At 43.8% G+C, this 15,278-nt stretch overlaps 1 protein-coding gene across 15 annotated transcripts in view; it reads right to left on the bottom strand.

Moving 5' to 3' along the window:
• The window catches only part of LOC146341661 (serine/threonine-protein kinase SBK2-like), a 119,749-nt gene that overhangs the window by 27,508 nt on the left and 76,963 nt on the right, over positions 1–15,278 (bottom strand). For all 15 annotated transcript variants that reach the window (XM_084805107.1, XM_084805114.1, XM_084805123.1 and 12 more), the window contains 2 exons: positions 5,139–5,201; positions 742–1,326 (listed from right to left, as the gene is read on the bottom strand). In XM_084805107.1, the coding sequence (XP_084661233.1) occupies positions 742–1,326; positions 5,139–5,201 (648 nt within the window). The remainder of the gene's footprint in view (positions 1–741; positions 1,327–5,138; positions 5,202–15,278) is intronic.

Genomic DNA, 15,278 nt, shown 5'->3' on the forward strand with positions numbered 1-15,278 from the left:
GGAGAGGGGAGACTATTTATTTCCTCCAAGACAAAGTCTCTTTGCTGGTCTACACACAACACCTTCAATCCTCAATCTGCTGCTTCAAAATAGGGAGACATTTCTCTCCTCCTCTCATAATACTAGAACCTGAGGTCATCCTATGAAGCTGATTGGTGGGAGATTCAGGACAGACAGAAGGAAATACTTCTTCACACAGCACAAAGTTAAACTATGGAACTCGCTACCACAGGATGTAGTGATGGCCACCGATTTGGATGGGTTTAAAAGGGGGTTGGACAAATTCCTGGAGGAAAAGGCTATATGAATGGCTACTAGTCTTGATGGCTATGTGCTACCTCCAGAACCAGATGCAGTGAGCCTATGTACACCAGTTGCTGGGGAACATGGGTGGGAAGGTGCTGTTGCGCTCGTGTCCTACTTGTAGGTTCCTGGTCGACAGCTGGTTGGCCACTGGGTGAACAGAATGCCGGACTAGATGGACCCTTGGTCTGATCCGGCAGCGCTCCTCTTACGTTCTTATGTAATCTTCAGTGTAAAGTTGTGGGTTAGGGACAGCCTCGAGGGACAATTTTGGAGTGGGTGGTGGTGGTGGTGGTGGTGGTCTACTGACAGGAAATCTATCAGTAGGGAATCTATCAGATTCCTTATCCTACAGATAGGGAACCTTTTTAAAAGTAGATATATTACAACCATGATTTTAAAATATATAAACAAAACACTGCACATGACGGCACTGACCAGATTTGACAGGAGGCACTTCAGAGGAGACTGGCAGTAGCAAGGTTTGGACCCCGTAGCCCTTCAGACAAACCACATCTGGCATCTCCAGCAGACTTTGCTTGGCGGAGGAAGCGTTGCCCAGGGGCAGGTGCTGCTGAAAGGCAGCACTGTAGGCAGTACGGAACTGGAACAGCGACATGCCCTCAGGATGCATGGCCAAGATGTGGGCCACCTGCTGCTTCAGCTCGTCCTGGTCCCTCAGGGGCCGAGGCCTGGTCAAGCTGGATTCGCTTGGCAGCGGGGCATCCAACAGGCGGGGTACCTCCTCAGCTGGCGGCGGTCTACCAAACCGGCATACGCTTGACCACAGAGGTGGAACATCAGAGACAGGCTGGGAGGAATTGTTGTCCACCGAAGCACTCCGGGGCTCCTGAAAGGATGGGAGGTCTGGAACTGTGGCAGATGGGATGCCCATGCTGGTGGGAAGCCAGTTCTCAACCGGTGGGGTCACTAAAGCAGCAGGAACAGGCAGGCTCTGAAGCTGAGGTTCACTTGCAGAGAAATCACCAAAGGTAAATGAAGCCTTCGAGACATCTCCAAAGCCTAGGAAAGGAGAAGGATGCCATTACTGCAGGGTCAGTTGGCCAAGAACGTTTACTGATTTGAAAATATTGACAACCTAAATTCCGCAACGCAGCTAACAAGACATGGGGGGGGGGGTGTCTGCGTGTGTAACAAATTACAGAAAGATAGATGATAGATGCCATCAAAAGGCCAATAAGGAGGAGAAAGGCAAACTTCCCTAGGGAAAGAGGTGACACTGCAGAGAAGGCTCTGTCAGCACCCACTATGCTTCAGATGATGGATGACATATGAAGCAGAGCGTCCAAGGAAGATTGCAGGTAGACTCATATGGGAGCAGGCAGTACTACAGACATCCTGAGCCCAGACCATTTAGGACTTTAAAGGTCAAAGCCAACACCAGAAATTGGGCCTGGAAACCAGTTGGGGAAGTGTCTAAAAATCGGTAGAGATGTGACTGCACTGAGCACAACATATAGAGCAGGGAGGGGCAACGCGCCTCCCACACACACTGGCCATTTTTGTGTGCCCCCACATCTTACGCCACCATGGCTGCCGAAATCATGCTTCTGAAAACCTCCCAGAATTCTGCTTGTGAACAAGGCACACACCCCACACACCTTGTTACAGTGCAAAAATGCTGTTATTTTGGACACCACTGCAACAAATTCAGTGGGGGCAGGGTGTGGCCTCCTGCATGCATTCTGGCTGGGGGAAGGAAGAGACAATGTGCCTCCCAACATCCTGAAGTTACCCACCACTGATACAGAGTCTCAGTTCCAATGAAGTTACTCCTGTGGAATCTCAAGAATCAGCCTTCATTTTAAAAAAGCTTCCCCCCACACCCAAAAAGAAAAAGAGCAAATGCCAAAGAATTTGAACATTCAGTAAAGCAACATAAGCCACAGAGGGAGACTATATCACTATCATGCCCTGTCTAGGAGTTCCCTGAGGCATCTGGCTGGCCGCTTGTCAGAAACAGGATGTCGGGCCAAAAAGGTCATGGTCAGATCCACCAAAGCAATTTTTATGTTCTTAACTGAATAAAGACGATGGAAACATGCCAATTAATCTATGTCACTCTCCCACAATCTCTAGCATTTGTTTCAACAACAGTCCCTGAGCATGATATGAAGGCACTCGATGAAACAACTTTGCAGAATCTAAGCAGATCTGAGTGTGGGCTGTGCTTGGATGGGAGACCGCCTGGGAAATCTTAAGCACGCCACGTCGAGTTCCATGAAAAAATGGCATGCCGCAAGTCAGGGGTGCAGAACCATAAAACGAGTAGAGAGGCTGAATTGCTGAACTGATCAGGCCCTCTGAAGGCCAGAGGACATAGGTGGCTGTGGCTAACACCCACTCATGTCATTGCCCACCCCCCACCTATTTTGCCTCTCTCACCATGGAGAAAGGGACTCTGCCAGTGCTGGGAGGAGTAGCTGCCCACACTGTTGTTGTTATCTTTTATCTTGGGTAACAGTGGGAATTCCTCCAGGGTGCAGGACTTGAAGGTCAAGCCCCACCCCCTGGAGGAACCCAACGAGGCTCCATGGCCTGGATGTGGAATCTCTGCAGGCCAAATCAGGCCTGCGGGCCAGAGGTTCTGCATCCCTGCAATAAGTGGAATTTCATAGACATTGATTGTGGAGTTTGGAAGCAGAAATCTCCACCCACTAAAAAAACCAAATGACAAAGTCAACAAGGAAAGATGCCCTGGCAGGCAGCAGGATACAATTCCTCTTCAAAGAGTGGGGTGCCAATGCCAAGGACAACTGTAGACCTGGAAGCAACAGAACAAAGGAAGCTGCGCTCACACAGTTGAATGTGACCATATTCCCAGTGACCATATTCCTTCTGGAGCTAGCTCAGTTCCTAGCTTCCTTATTGAGGAAGGAAAGGCCATAGCTGAGTGATAAAGAACATGCTGTGTTTGCAAAATAAAAGATTTTTTAAAAATCCATGGTTTCTCCAGGGAGGTCTTGCAAAGACTCCTGTCTGAAAGCCTGGAGAGCAGCTGCCAGCAAGTCAGTGTAGACCAGCTTTCTCCAATGTGGAGCCCTTCAGATGTTGGACTACAATTCCCAGAATTCCTGACCACTGGTTATGCTGGCTGGGACCAGTGCAAGTTGAAGTCCAAAACGTCTGAAGGGCAACAGGTTCAGGAAGGCAAGAATAGACTGAATACTGAATGAGATGGACCAATAGTCTCAATAAAAGAAAGGCAGCTTCCTATGTTTGTGTGTCATCTTTACATGAGATGCATCTAAGCAAAACAACTGTACTGTTTGCATCCTGTTGTTCCCTGGAGGATGTGTCTATCTTTTGTATCTTTTCCCTCTGTCTTCTGCCTTCTCATTCTATTTGTTGAATGTGGAACTTGGTGTTCTGAAGCCTGATAAAAATTCTGCAAAGGGCAGTCTGACCCCAAAGGGCTCCATGAACAAACAATATGCTGTGTTCTAACCTAACAGACAGACAGAATATACAAGAGTTACGTACTTCTCTTTTTAATGAATTACCAGCCACAGCAGCCTCCTGACCTGTGCCCTGATGAATGCAAACAAATTGAAAAAGCCTTCTATTGCCAGAATGGGAGATATCACCCCCTAGTACTATCCCTAGATCTGACTGGATCTAATTGTAAAACATATTAAGCATCCTGCCTATATTTTTTAACTGGGTGTAGTAAAATTAATAAATTAGTTATTACAGAATAATATGGACTGTGATGACCTTTGGCTATAAGCAAGAAAGTCTGTAACCATTATGGATCTAAGCGCTATGTTTAATATGAGGCACTACATCCCCCATCAGCCCCATGGCCAATTCTCAGGCAAACCTAGATTTCCCATGCCACCTACAGTTCAGCCTTCCCCAACCAGACCTGTCAGGTGGCAACTCCCATGGCCATTAATTTTCGATGCGATATTCCTTCTGTCATGGCATTCGGTTTGTATGATAACCATGTGATTATGACTGATTGTGCTTTCATCAAGCATGCTACAGTATTTAACAGTGCCATCTCAATACGCACTGCAGTATACATGCAGCATTCCACCCATGCCTTATGATGGTTTTGCCTCTAGTCTACTGAACTGGGAACTAGACAGCAGCACAGTGCTGAAGAGGCAAGGAGAAGTGCAGGTCAGATTCCAAGCTGCAGTGAGACCTGTGGACTCTCCTGGTACTGCCTGGAAACGCCACAAACCTTTGCTGCCCCTGCCATAGGTTGGCCATCCATAGCAAGGATGCTAAGCACACTGAGGAGAGACTAAGGAAGGTGGCCAGGATAAAGGTGAAGGGAGGGTTATTCAACGTGGCAAAGTAACACAAGATGGGGGTAGGGCAGGGGTGGGCAACTGTGAGAGGTCCGGGGGCCATTCCCCACCCCACTATGGGATGCACTCTGCAGGGGGCCAAATAAATTGCATCCATAGCGCCCAAATGGTCAAATTTACCCTGCAAACAAGCTGAATGTGATACATTTCATGCCAGAAGTGCCATTTTGGGGGTTAAAACATTCTCCCAAATTTGAGGTAAAGTGGGGGGCGGCGGCAGGGGACACATGTGGCCTGCAAGACATGTGTTACCCACCCCTAGTGTAAAGAAAAGATGACCACTGGCAGACAGGGCAGAGGCTGTGAGGTTCAAGGGAAGGCTTTGAAGAGGGATGTTCTAGGAGAAATTAAGAAATGGATGGATAGCTAATGGATGGTTAGGTTGTTCCAAGCTGTGGCAAGTGGAAATACCACCAATACTGGGAGGTGTGCAGAAATTATGGTAAGATGAATCAGACTGTATGTAGTAGAATTTTCCAATTGTCAACTTACACTTGTTTGTTGTTTCCTTTTGAGCCTTGGTACGATGCTGCTTCTTTTTTGTTTTGCCTTTTCCTAAGTCAGACCAAGAGAAACAAAACAAACAAAAATCCATGTTAAAAAGAGCCAATGTTGATTCTGGAGACATGTTAACAATTTGAGGTTAACCTTCATGTGTGACCTGAAGCCACACAGGACTCTCCCAATGAAAACCAGAGACTGACTGAAAGTCGTTGATTATTGGTTCAGAATTAAAGAGAGCTATTTTACTCAGTGGATGGCCAAAGATTTGCTAGAAGGAAATGGATTAAATACATCCTGGGAGCAAGACTGAGTGGCAAATGAGTAAGATCCCAACTTGTTGCCCTGGGACTGCAAAGCTGAAGGACATCATTCTGTGGCTATTGGCCAGGGAACCAAGGGCCACGGGGAGACCAGCCTGGCCCCATCCATTGGCCAGAGAAGGAGGAGCTGCAGGAAGCGTGTATCCTTTCTCCCTGCCAAAAAAAACCCCTAGCACCTGAATTTGCTGTTTTCCTCCTCTTTCCCAATCCTTTTTCCTTTTGTATAGTGTCTTTTTGATTGAAAGTGTGAGGGCGGAGACTCCCTTATTATTGATCTTCGTAAGCCACTCTGGGAGATTTTTTTCTGCTGAAGAGCGGGGTAAAAACACTTTAAATAATAAGAACAAGAACTTACAAACAGAAAATAGAGGCTGATCAATGCACAGCACGCCTAAGCTATTCTGCTGGGTTCGCACGACATGATAACCCACGGTGGGTTGTCAACCTTGCGTGTTTCAGAGTGGCTTGTCATGATGTGCAAACCCAGCAGAATAGCTTAGGCATGGCTTGTCGGAAAGCACTACAGAGCCACCTGGCAAGAGCAGCAAAAAACTCAGTCACCCTTCACGATCTCACTAACAATATCCCCTCTCTATTACATCTTGAAATGGCATTAGCAAATTTCCTCCTCCACTCTGTTGCCTCCCTTGACAGCAACACTTTTTTCCACCTTCAGGGAGATTTGTGCATATTTAACCTTTTTTTCTTTTTTAAAAAAATCTTTGGGGAGATACGTGTGCAAATTTGTAGCACCAACTGTGCTTATGCACAGTAGTTACTAGAATAAGCGCAGTAGTTAGTGCACTTTAGCGAATTTGTGCAAATCTCCCCAAAGTTTTTTTAAAAGTTACATTTGCGGAAATCTTCCTGATGGTGAAAAAATATGGCAAATATACACAAACATCCCTGAAAATGTAACAAAATCTACAAAATAAACTCTGCTAGCAGGCTGCTGAGGTTGTACTGCAAAGGCCCAAGGGATACATGCCAGGAGCGAGTGGGAGGACTAAGAGGAAAACAAGCCATGGCAAGCTGCAGAGCAGCTGATGGTCTGTCGGTAGTAATGTGGGTTAGCAAGTGAACCAACCAATCATGGCTTGTTTTCAGGGTGGCTCATCATGACGTGCAAACCGGCCTGCAAACTATATTTGCAAAGGATGATAAAGGATTCTGGAGAATCCTTGCTAATAAGGAATGAGTGGCACGCTCATGCAAGGAGTAGCAACCTGTTCATTCTTGCTTAGCTCCTCCCCATTACCATGACCACAAAACAAACCAAGAATGGTTTGTTTAGCAGGCGATCCCGGCTTATTGCTCCAAAAGAAACCATGTTTCATACACCAAGAACAAATCCTGGTTTGTGACTCGGCTGGTCAAGGGAACCACAAGCCAGGATCCCTGGATCGGGGGACATACTAAACAAACCATTCCTGGTTTGTTTGCACTCTAGCAGGGGGGAGCAAAGCGGGAGCAAACAGGTTGCATGAGCTGGAATCCTGGCTTGTTTCATGCAAATGCAACCAATGACTCACTTGCATCTCACATAGAGGAAAACTGCAGTAATAACAGGTTGTATTACACACACACACACACACACACAGAGTGGAGGCATGATGGTGAGGGTGTATCGTTAGAGCTCTGTGTTTGTTTTAGTTTATTTTAGCTTTATCCGTTGTTTTTAGTTTGTATCATTACATGATTTGGATCTGGACTTGGACTCTCCCCGGCTCTTGACCTATTGACAGCATATGTCATTGGTTCAAACATTTAGAAAAAAACATAAAAGGCAAACAACAGCAAACAAACAGAGCTTCACCTCAAACTGCTAAAACATGGGCAACAAAAAACGGCGTAGATTAAGCCGTGGAACTCAACCTGCCGCCAAGATTACAAAACAGCTACAGATCAACGACCGTTTGTTGGCACGCAGGCCTGTAAGTAATTCATTGCCTCTAACGACCTCAAATGGACATGCTGCTTTGGAGTCTGACTCTTTGTTTTCACCAGCAAAATGGACTCTTTCTGAGCCCTCTGAGCCGTTTGAAATTTCCTCTCCTTTGGGCTCTGGAAAAACACAGATTCCTCTTGCTGTGAACAAAAACTTAAATGCCATAGAAGACGCTCTATCTGATTATGTCGCTCAACCATGTCTCCTTACTGCTCAGACCACATTAGCAACGTTTGATAAATTACAGTCTGTTTGCACTGAAGTTGACGCCCTCGGCGAGGGTATTAACGAACTTCAAAAGACTCTCTCAATCTAAATTACCTGTTACAACTCATGGATATACAGAAACTAAATCAGACCCACAGAGGCTTCGAAGCCCCTTGCTGCAGCCTGCAAACAACATGGGTTTGCAATAAGCAAACCCACTTCTACTTGGATTTTTCAAAACACACAGGCGTTACTGCAGATTACCCTGAATAGAGAGCAGGACGTCCCTTCTCTCTTGTGCTGAACCACCAAAGTCCAAGCCTGCATGTTCTTTGGAAGTTTGGGTGTGACCATCAACACATTCAGCTACAGCTTGATTGTTTTGTTGGCTTGGGAGTCAAGACAGCCAAGCAGCAGCTAGCTACCCTGATAGGCCCTGTCAGCATTCGATGCAGCTGTGCCAGCGTTAGCCCCCACTTCACCTGAGAGCAACTTTACCTCATTATATCTGAAAGTGAGAGCCTAAAATTGTGAGACAAACCTCCTTTTTTTTTTCCCTTCGATGATTACATCATATCCCCAAGCCTGCTATCCTTCCTGTAGACCCTGCTTTCTGCTTGGAGCCCTCTTTAATTTGCTTCGCTGAACAAAATGGACTCACAGCAGGATTTGGGACAGATGAAAGGAAGTACTGCTACACAAAAGGCCTGAAAATTTACTGCAGTAAGATCTGTTGATATTCTACTGAGGACTGTGGAGCCACTATACAGGGACTATACGTTAAACCTATTTTAATATATGTTGATAATGTATTTTATTCATATTTTACTTATTTGATTCAAATTATATGTTAGTGTTTTATCTCCAATGTTCACGGAAACAATCTCAAATTAGAAAGCTCACTTTAATTATTTTAATTAGTTCAATTTATTTTAGCCTGTTGCACCTATCTTAAATTATTTTCTAATGTTTTATTCTATTGATTTTAGTTGTTTTAGATGTTTTGATTTTTAAGTTTGGAAGTTACTGTTGCTGCTGCTGAGTTTGCCCAAGTGGGTTATGGTGCCAAATGTTATACGATACTAATAGGGTATCTTATCTATAGGTTATCTATAGTTTTAAATAGCTTAGAAATGGTATATACAAGGAGGAATTATAAAGAGCTGGGCCTTTCGCCTGCATACCCTAATTTTGGGATAAAAACAACCTTCACTAAAACCTCCACTGTGCACTCTATCCTCACTTATAGGGGGGCTTTTGCCAATGTTGGGATACAGGTGAAAAGACATTTTTTAAACACCTGGACCCAACCTTTGATTGAAGGATTGTCTGTGAAATGTCAGGATACTGACACCTATAGACAAGAGACCCTCCTGACTCTGACCCCCTTTGTCAAAAAAACAGTCAACTCTGCTAAACTTTGATTCTAACAATTTAATAAATCTAGATCATGATGATAATGAGATTAGAGTCAAAGAGTTAGATTTTACCAGGTATATGAATAAGAACCCTCTCTGTATGCCCACTGGACTGAGAGCCACTATGATATAGGCTCTGGTGAAGAATTTTCTCCAGTTGAACAACCATTTACTTCTGTGATACCTGAATAAGAAGCTTTAATTGATACATTCTATGATCTGCCAGTAATGGAACAACAGTCAATTACTACCGGGCTCCACGCACTGTTGAGAAGGCCACCCTGCTTTGGACCCTTCGCAAAAGCCTCTTCAGGTTCCAGCTCTACAATCAGATGATATCAGCTACACAGGATTACTGAAACCATCTAATTTAAACTCCTTGGAGAAAAAGGCTGCAGATGAGCAAATCGCAATACAGCCGCAGCACTGCCTCCTTGTCACTTTCTGCTACTGAGCCTCTCAAGTTCACCTCTTTAGGAAAATCAAATTTACCTGAGCTGGGATTCTTTCAAACCAAACTTCAAAAAGTTACAGCAGAAATAAATTTACCACCCCGCCTTCCTGCACAGCCTCTGGAAAAAAAGGGCCACTGTCCCGCCCCATCTTCAAAAACCTTCAAACCATGCAGCACAGAACTGTATAACTGACGGACACTTCATAGGGCTAGAATTCGCATGCAAACAGTGGTCAACTCCACCCTCCAGACCCCAGCAATAGGTAGGCCATGTGGAGATACAGATAGCGGAATTATATCTGAAGCAACAGGACTCCACAAACAAGCTGCTGTCAGCATTAAGAGGGCTGGTCCATGCTGACTATCATCCTCTCCACAGGTTGGCACTGCTATTTCTATTAGATTACTCTCTTGGAATATTGCAGGATAGGCCTCCAAGCTAGTAGATGAGAATTTTAAAAAAATTTGCACTCAGTTTGAAGTTCTTTTTATTCAAGAAACCCGGGCTACCACTACGACTGTTCCCACTTTTCCAGGATACCTTGTGTATACCCAACCAGCTAGCAAATCAGATAGTAGAGGCCGTGCCCGGGGTGGTCTAGCGACTATGGTTTCAGTGGATAATAACCCAAATATTTTACAACTTGACGTAAGCGACAGTAGTAACATCTTAATTCTTCAGGTGGATTGGCCTTCAGGTCTGACCTTTTTTTTTTAATAAATGTATATTCTCCCCTGCAGAATTCAAAGTATGAAGATACCTCCATATGGAATGAACTTGATCGGGTCCTCTCCACCCTATTTGAAATACAGGCTGACCCCAAAATCTTGATAGCAGGTGATATGAATGCTGGAATAGGACAAAACAACTGTAAAATTGGTGAGAAGATGGGACTTACTCCAAACAATCTAGCCTCTCTCCCTACTAGAAATTCTAAGGATTTGGGGCTTAATAAAGCTGGTCAATTCCTCTTTGCTCTTGTTGTTAAGTTCACTTATATATATGTAATGGGACAGATATAGACCCAGATTCGAACTTATATACATATATTGCCCCAAGGGGCAGGAGTGTGATAGATTTTATGATCCTCTCACAATCGGCTCTATTCTTTTTCAACAATTTTAAAGTCCTTACTAGACCAGAGAGTGATCACATGCCAATTCAGATGTGTCTTTCGTTACCAACTGGAAAAGTTCCCCTTGTTTTCGCTTCTGCAAATAATTTAATAACCCAGGGAGAAAAAAGACTGTGTTGGAATGGGAAGCTGCAAGACGAAATAAATTTATTTCTAGCAACCCCCAAGATGTTATCTTTGAGAGAGGAATTTTTTACCTCCCTGGACCTCCTGGGAACTTATGGGAAAATAGTGAAAGAACTTAGACCATTTGTGGTCACTACTAAAGCTCCTTTTCCAGGCCTGCACACTAGTCAAGGCTGGTTTAATAAACGGTGCACTGCCCAGAAACGTAGGCTGGCAGGAGCAATCAGGAAATTGAGGCAAGAAGACTCTTTAGAAAATTTTACTGTGTACATTAGCTTGCGCAAAGAGTATAAAAATCTCCTGTGCCAGAAAAAGAACGAGTATGTACGACAATCCTGGATGGAACTAGGGCTGGCAATTCTAGAAAGAGACTCAACTAGATTCTGGATGTTAGTGACAAAAGGGACAAGGAGATGTCATGGCTCTATTGATAATCAAATTACTTCCTCACAGTGGCAAGCTCACTTTTCAACCTTGTTTAGACAATATTTTGTTGGAACCCCATCCAATCCCCTTCACGGCAGGGATTTTTTGTCTTTCTCTTCCTGCCCTGATTGGGATGAAGTGCATGGTTTGATTGCCTCCCTACCTCCTAAAAAGGCCCCTGGAGAGGATATGCTTCCTGGTTAATTGTTTAGATCTAATTCTACTTGGTGGTGCCCAATTCTTGCTAAAATGTTTACTTATATAAACCAGCATGGAAAAATCCCCCAGGGCTGGGAAGTGAGCATTGTTGTTCCTATTCACAAGAGAGGCTCTAAAGCAGATCCAAATAATTTTAGACCAATCAGTCTGCTTAATGTTGTTTCAAAATTATATACTAAATATCTTTTACACAAATTAGAATCATGGGCAGCTGAAAACTTGATTTTAGCTGAAGAACAGGCTGGGTTTGTAAAGGGGAAATCTACAATAGACCAGTGTTTTGTTCTCCATCACCTAATACAGAAATATTCTCAGCAGGATAGAAAAGAGTTATTTGTTACCTTTGTGGATTTTAGTTCAGCCTTTGATCTTGTAGATAGAGATCGTTTGTGGCAAAAGCTATCTGCCACAAACATTGATAGAAGGCTGTTTCTTTTAATCCAAATGCTTCACTCTGACACTACTCTTAGAGTCAGGCTGGGGGCGAATGGATTGTTATCAGAAAGCATCCCAACTGATAAAGGAGTGCATCAGGGATGTTTATTGGCCCCTTTTCTTTTTAATTTTTACATTAATAGCATTGTACAAGAACTGAGTGATCTGGAATGCTTCCCAGCTTCTATTCCGGATGTTAAACTCTCAGTCCTCCTATATGCAGATGATATCGCAATGATGTCCACTACATTTAATTGGTATGCGAAGGCTCTTGAGAAAGTTGAGTACATTTTGCACAAGAGAGCATTTTTCTATTAATTATGCTAAGACTAAAATTGTAGTATTTGGGAAGAAAAGGAAAACACATATGTGGAAGTTGGACAATGAATCCATTCAACAAATGAACAACTTTAGATATTTGGGCCTTAATTTCAACACCCGACTTTCGTGGAGACAACATCTAGATGTAATTAAGCTGAAATCATCCCAGTCTACTCAATCTCTCCTTCAGTTCTCTCGATCACAAGGGGGAAGTTTGGTTGCCCCTGCAGTTAAGATATTTCAGAAGAAGGTAGTTTCACAACTGACGTATGGGGCTGAGGTATGGGGATACACGAATGCCTCTATTTTTGAGGTGGTTCAGAACTCTTTTATGAGATCTCTTTTAACTGTCCCCCGGAGTACACCTGGGGCCCTTTTAAGGGCAGAAGTAGGATTGATTTCAGTTAAAACATCTGTTTACGCTGCTCTCGCTTTGTATTGGCTCAAGTTGACCCATATGAGCGATTCCCGCCTTCCAAAAAAATGCTTTCAAGAGCAACTTCAGACCCCATCCCAAAAGTCTTGGGTAAACCTGACCAAACCTATGTTGCAAGCTTATGGAATTGATACTGAGTCCTTTCCTTCTTTCCCTTCTGATAGAGTAAAGCAGAGGCTTAAAGAAAAAAAAATATCTTTATTCTAAGTGGATGGATTTGGTTACAATCTCACAAATGCCTTACTCTTGCTGGTACCCATTATATAAGACGTCATTTGGTCTGGAGAGTTACTTTACAACTCTGACTGTGCCTCACTTACGGAAATCATTTACAGCATTGCATCTACAATGCATGCCTTCTGCCTTCTTGGAGGGAAGATTTGACAATACCCCAGTCCATCAGAGACTCTGTATCTGTGGGTCTGGGGAGGTTGAGGATGTCTCTCATTACTTACTAAGATGCCCTCTCTATGGCCATCCTAGGCATACATTTCTTGCCATTATTTCCCAGAGCCTCCTAAATAGAACACCTTTAGAACAGATATGTGTCCTTCTTTCTGGCACTGATGCTTTCACCACTGCCCAGGTAGCAAAATTTGCCTCGGCAGCAAGGAAAATACATGCCAAAGCCCAAACAGCCTACTAGGGATGATTCTGTTGGATGTACGAATTTATGTATATACAAATATGTGACTGTACTGTTGTTGTTTTGTTTCTTTCTTTCTCTCTCTCTCTCTCTCTTTTTAATGTACATTGTGGTGGCCTATGGCTTTAAGCAATAAAGTATCGTATCGTACCCTGAATAGAGTTATCAGTGGTCAATGGCTCTTGCGAAAGGCAGTGAGTGATTCTTTCCCTGAGTCAACTCCTTCACTGCCAGCCCCGCCATATAGATATATTATCTCTTGACTGGCTCCCTGCAAAATTTAATCAGAAAAGAGTTCTACTCATTTTTGTAATTCCCCTTATGCTGTTTAGAATGGAGACTTTTCTGTCCAGGTTCCATATCTCCCCCATCAGAGTCTTTCACAATCCTACTATTCGCCTCTTGCTCTGCAGCGGCTTCTACACTGCTCACCCAAAATGCCACGATGATAAGGCTCCCATGGATACGCCCTTGAGTAATGTCACTGCAAATCCTCGGCTTGTGTTTAACCATCCCACTGAAGATTTAAGAATTTATCCAAGGGAGTCGCTTTACCTTGAAACATCAAAGGCCACGATATGCTCGGATACAAACTCTGCAGACTTCACCGACAATACTAAATGGGAAGATTTAAAGGCTAGGCTAGTCTCCTTATTTGACAGTATAAAGATACTGGGAGCTCACTCCTCACACCCAGACTTTACAATCATATTAGTAACATTAACAGTCAACTTATTATTCCTTCAGGGTCCTCTAATGCAGCAGAGAGTATCCAGCATCAGACAGACAGTCAACAAGTGGATTTAATCTTTTCAAACAATAAATCTTCATCCAAAGAAAGGCATTCCACAGTACAAAAATCTGGAATGGACCTATTTACACCAACTTTCCCATGGGCACCATCATTCGAGCCTGTATTGCCCCCTGAGTGGGATGCTGATCAAGCCTTATGTGACCCCTTGAGAGCCCCTTTGCAACCTCCTTGCCAGGATGTCACTACTTTTCAACTACTTGCAGCCAGTTCAGATAGCTGGCTTCATACTAGAAACAGCTTACATGATGCCCAGGTTTCCACTAGGCTTTCACCAAATAAGGCTCAGCTGATGCCAACAATGAAAAATATATAGTCTGACTCTTCACAGGTGCTTTTGACTCAGTCTAAAATGTATTCACCTGCTCAACAGGGGCTGGATCCATCTGCTCTTCCCCTAGCTGAATCTGTCAACTTAGATCTCTCCTGCACATCAACCACCAGTAAAGTGGCCCCAACTGATGGCACAGATTGATTCCTGACCCCTCAATGAAGTCTCTCCGTCCTGTCATGGAATATGGCTGGGTGGAAAAGCAAGAGTGGGAATGAATCATTTATAAACTATGTATCCAAATTTGACATTATTGTGCTGTAAGAGACTTGGGCATTGGACATCATAGAATTAAATGGATTCACAGCGCATCAGTTACAAGCTTGCCCCAGTGAAAAGAAAGGGTGACCGAAGGGGGGCTTATGCATTTTTATCTCCACAAGGCTTCATTTGTCCATAACCAACCTCACCCCTTTAGATCAGCTTGCAGTGGCAAAAAAATAAAATTTAACCACTGTAGTATTCTACTTCTGAATGCATATATACCCCCAAAATGCCCTCACTCCCAGTTAAACAAGACTTGGTCAGAGTTGGAGTCTTACATTGGAGACGTAATTGTAACTACCCTGCCCATGTATGTACTAATAGGGGGGATTTAACGTCAGAGTGGGGTCAAATGATGTAGCACTTTTCTCTCACCTCAATACCTGTCCCGCTGACAGGCCACCCCTTTCTTCAATAAATACGTGGCAATCAAAAGATAATATCGGCAATTACTCTGGACTGTGTATGGTTCAAATGTTCTATCAATTGGACCTTTGCATTCTAAATGGCTCCTGTAAAGGGGACATTCCTGGAGAATTTACCTTCTGGTTGGGCTCCAGGATGAGTGTTTTTGATAATCTAATTACTTCTCTAAATCTGACCCATTTAGTGGACCGTCTTGAAGTAGAC

Source organism: Heloderma suspectum, chromosome 6 (assembly GCF_057233095.1).
Source record: "Heloderma suspectum isolate Gila_16-S chromosome 6, 16-S_ref, whole genome shotgun sequence".
Classification (NCBI taxonomy): domain Eukaryota; kingdom Metazoa; phylum Chordata; class Lepidosauria; order Squamata; family Helodermatidae; genus Heloderma; species Heloderma suspectum.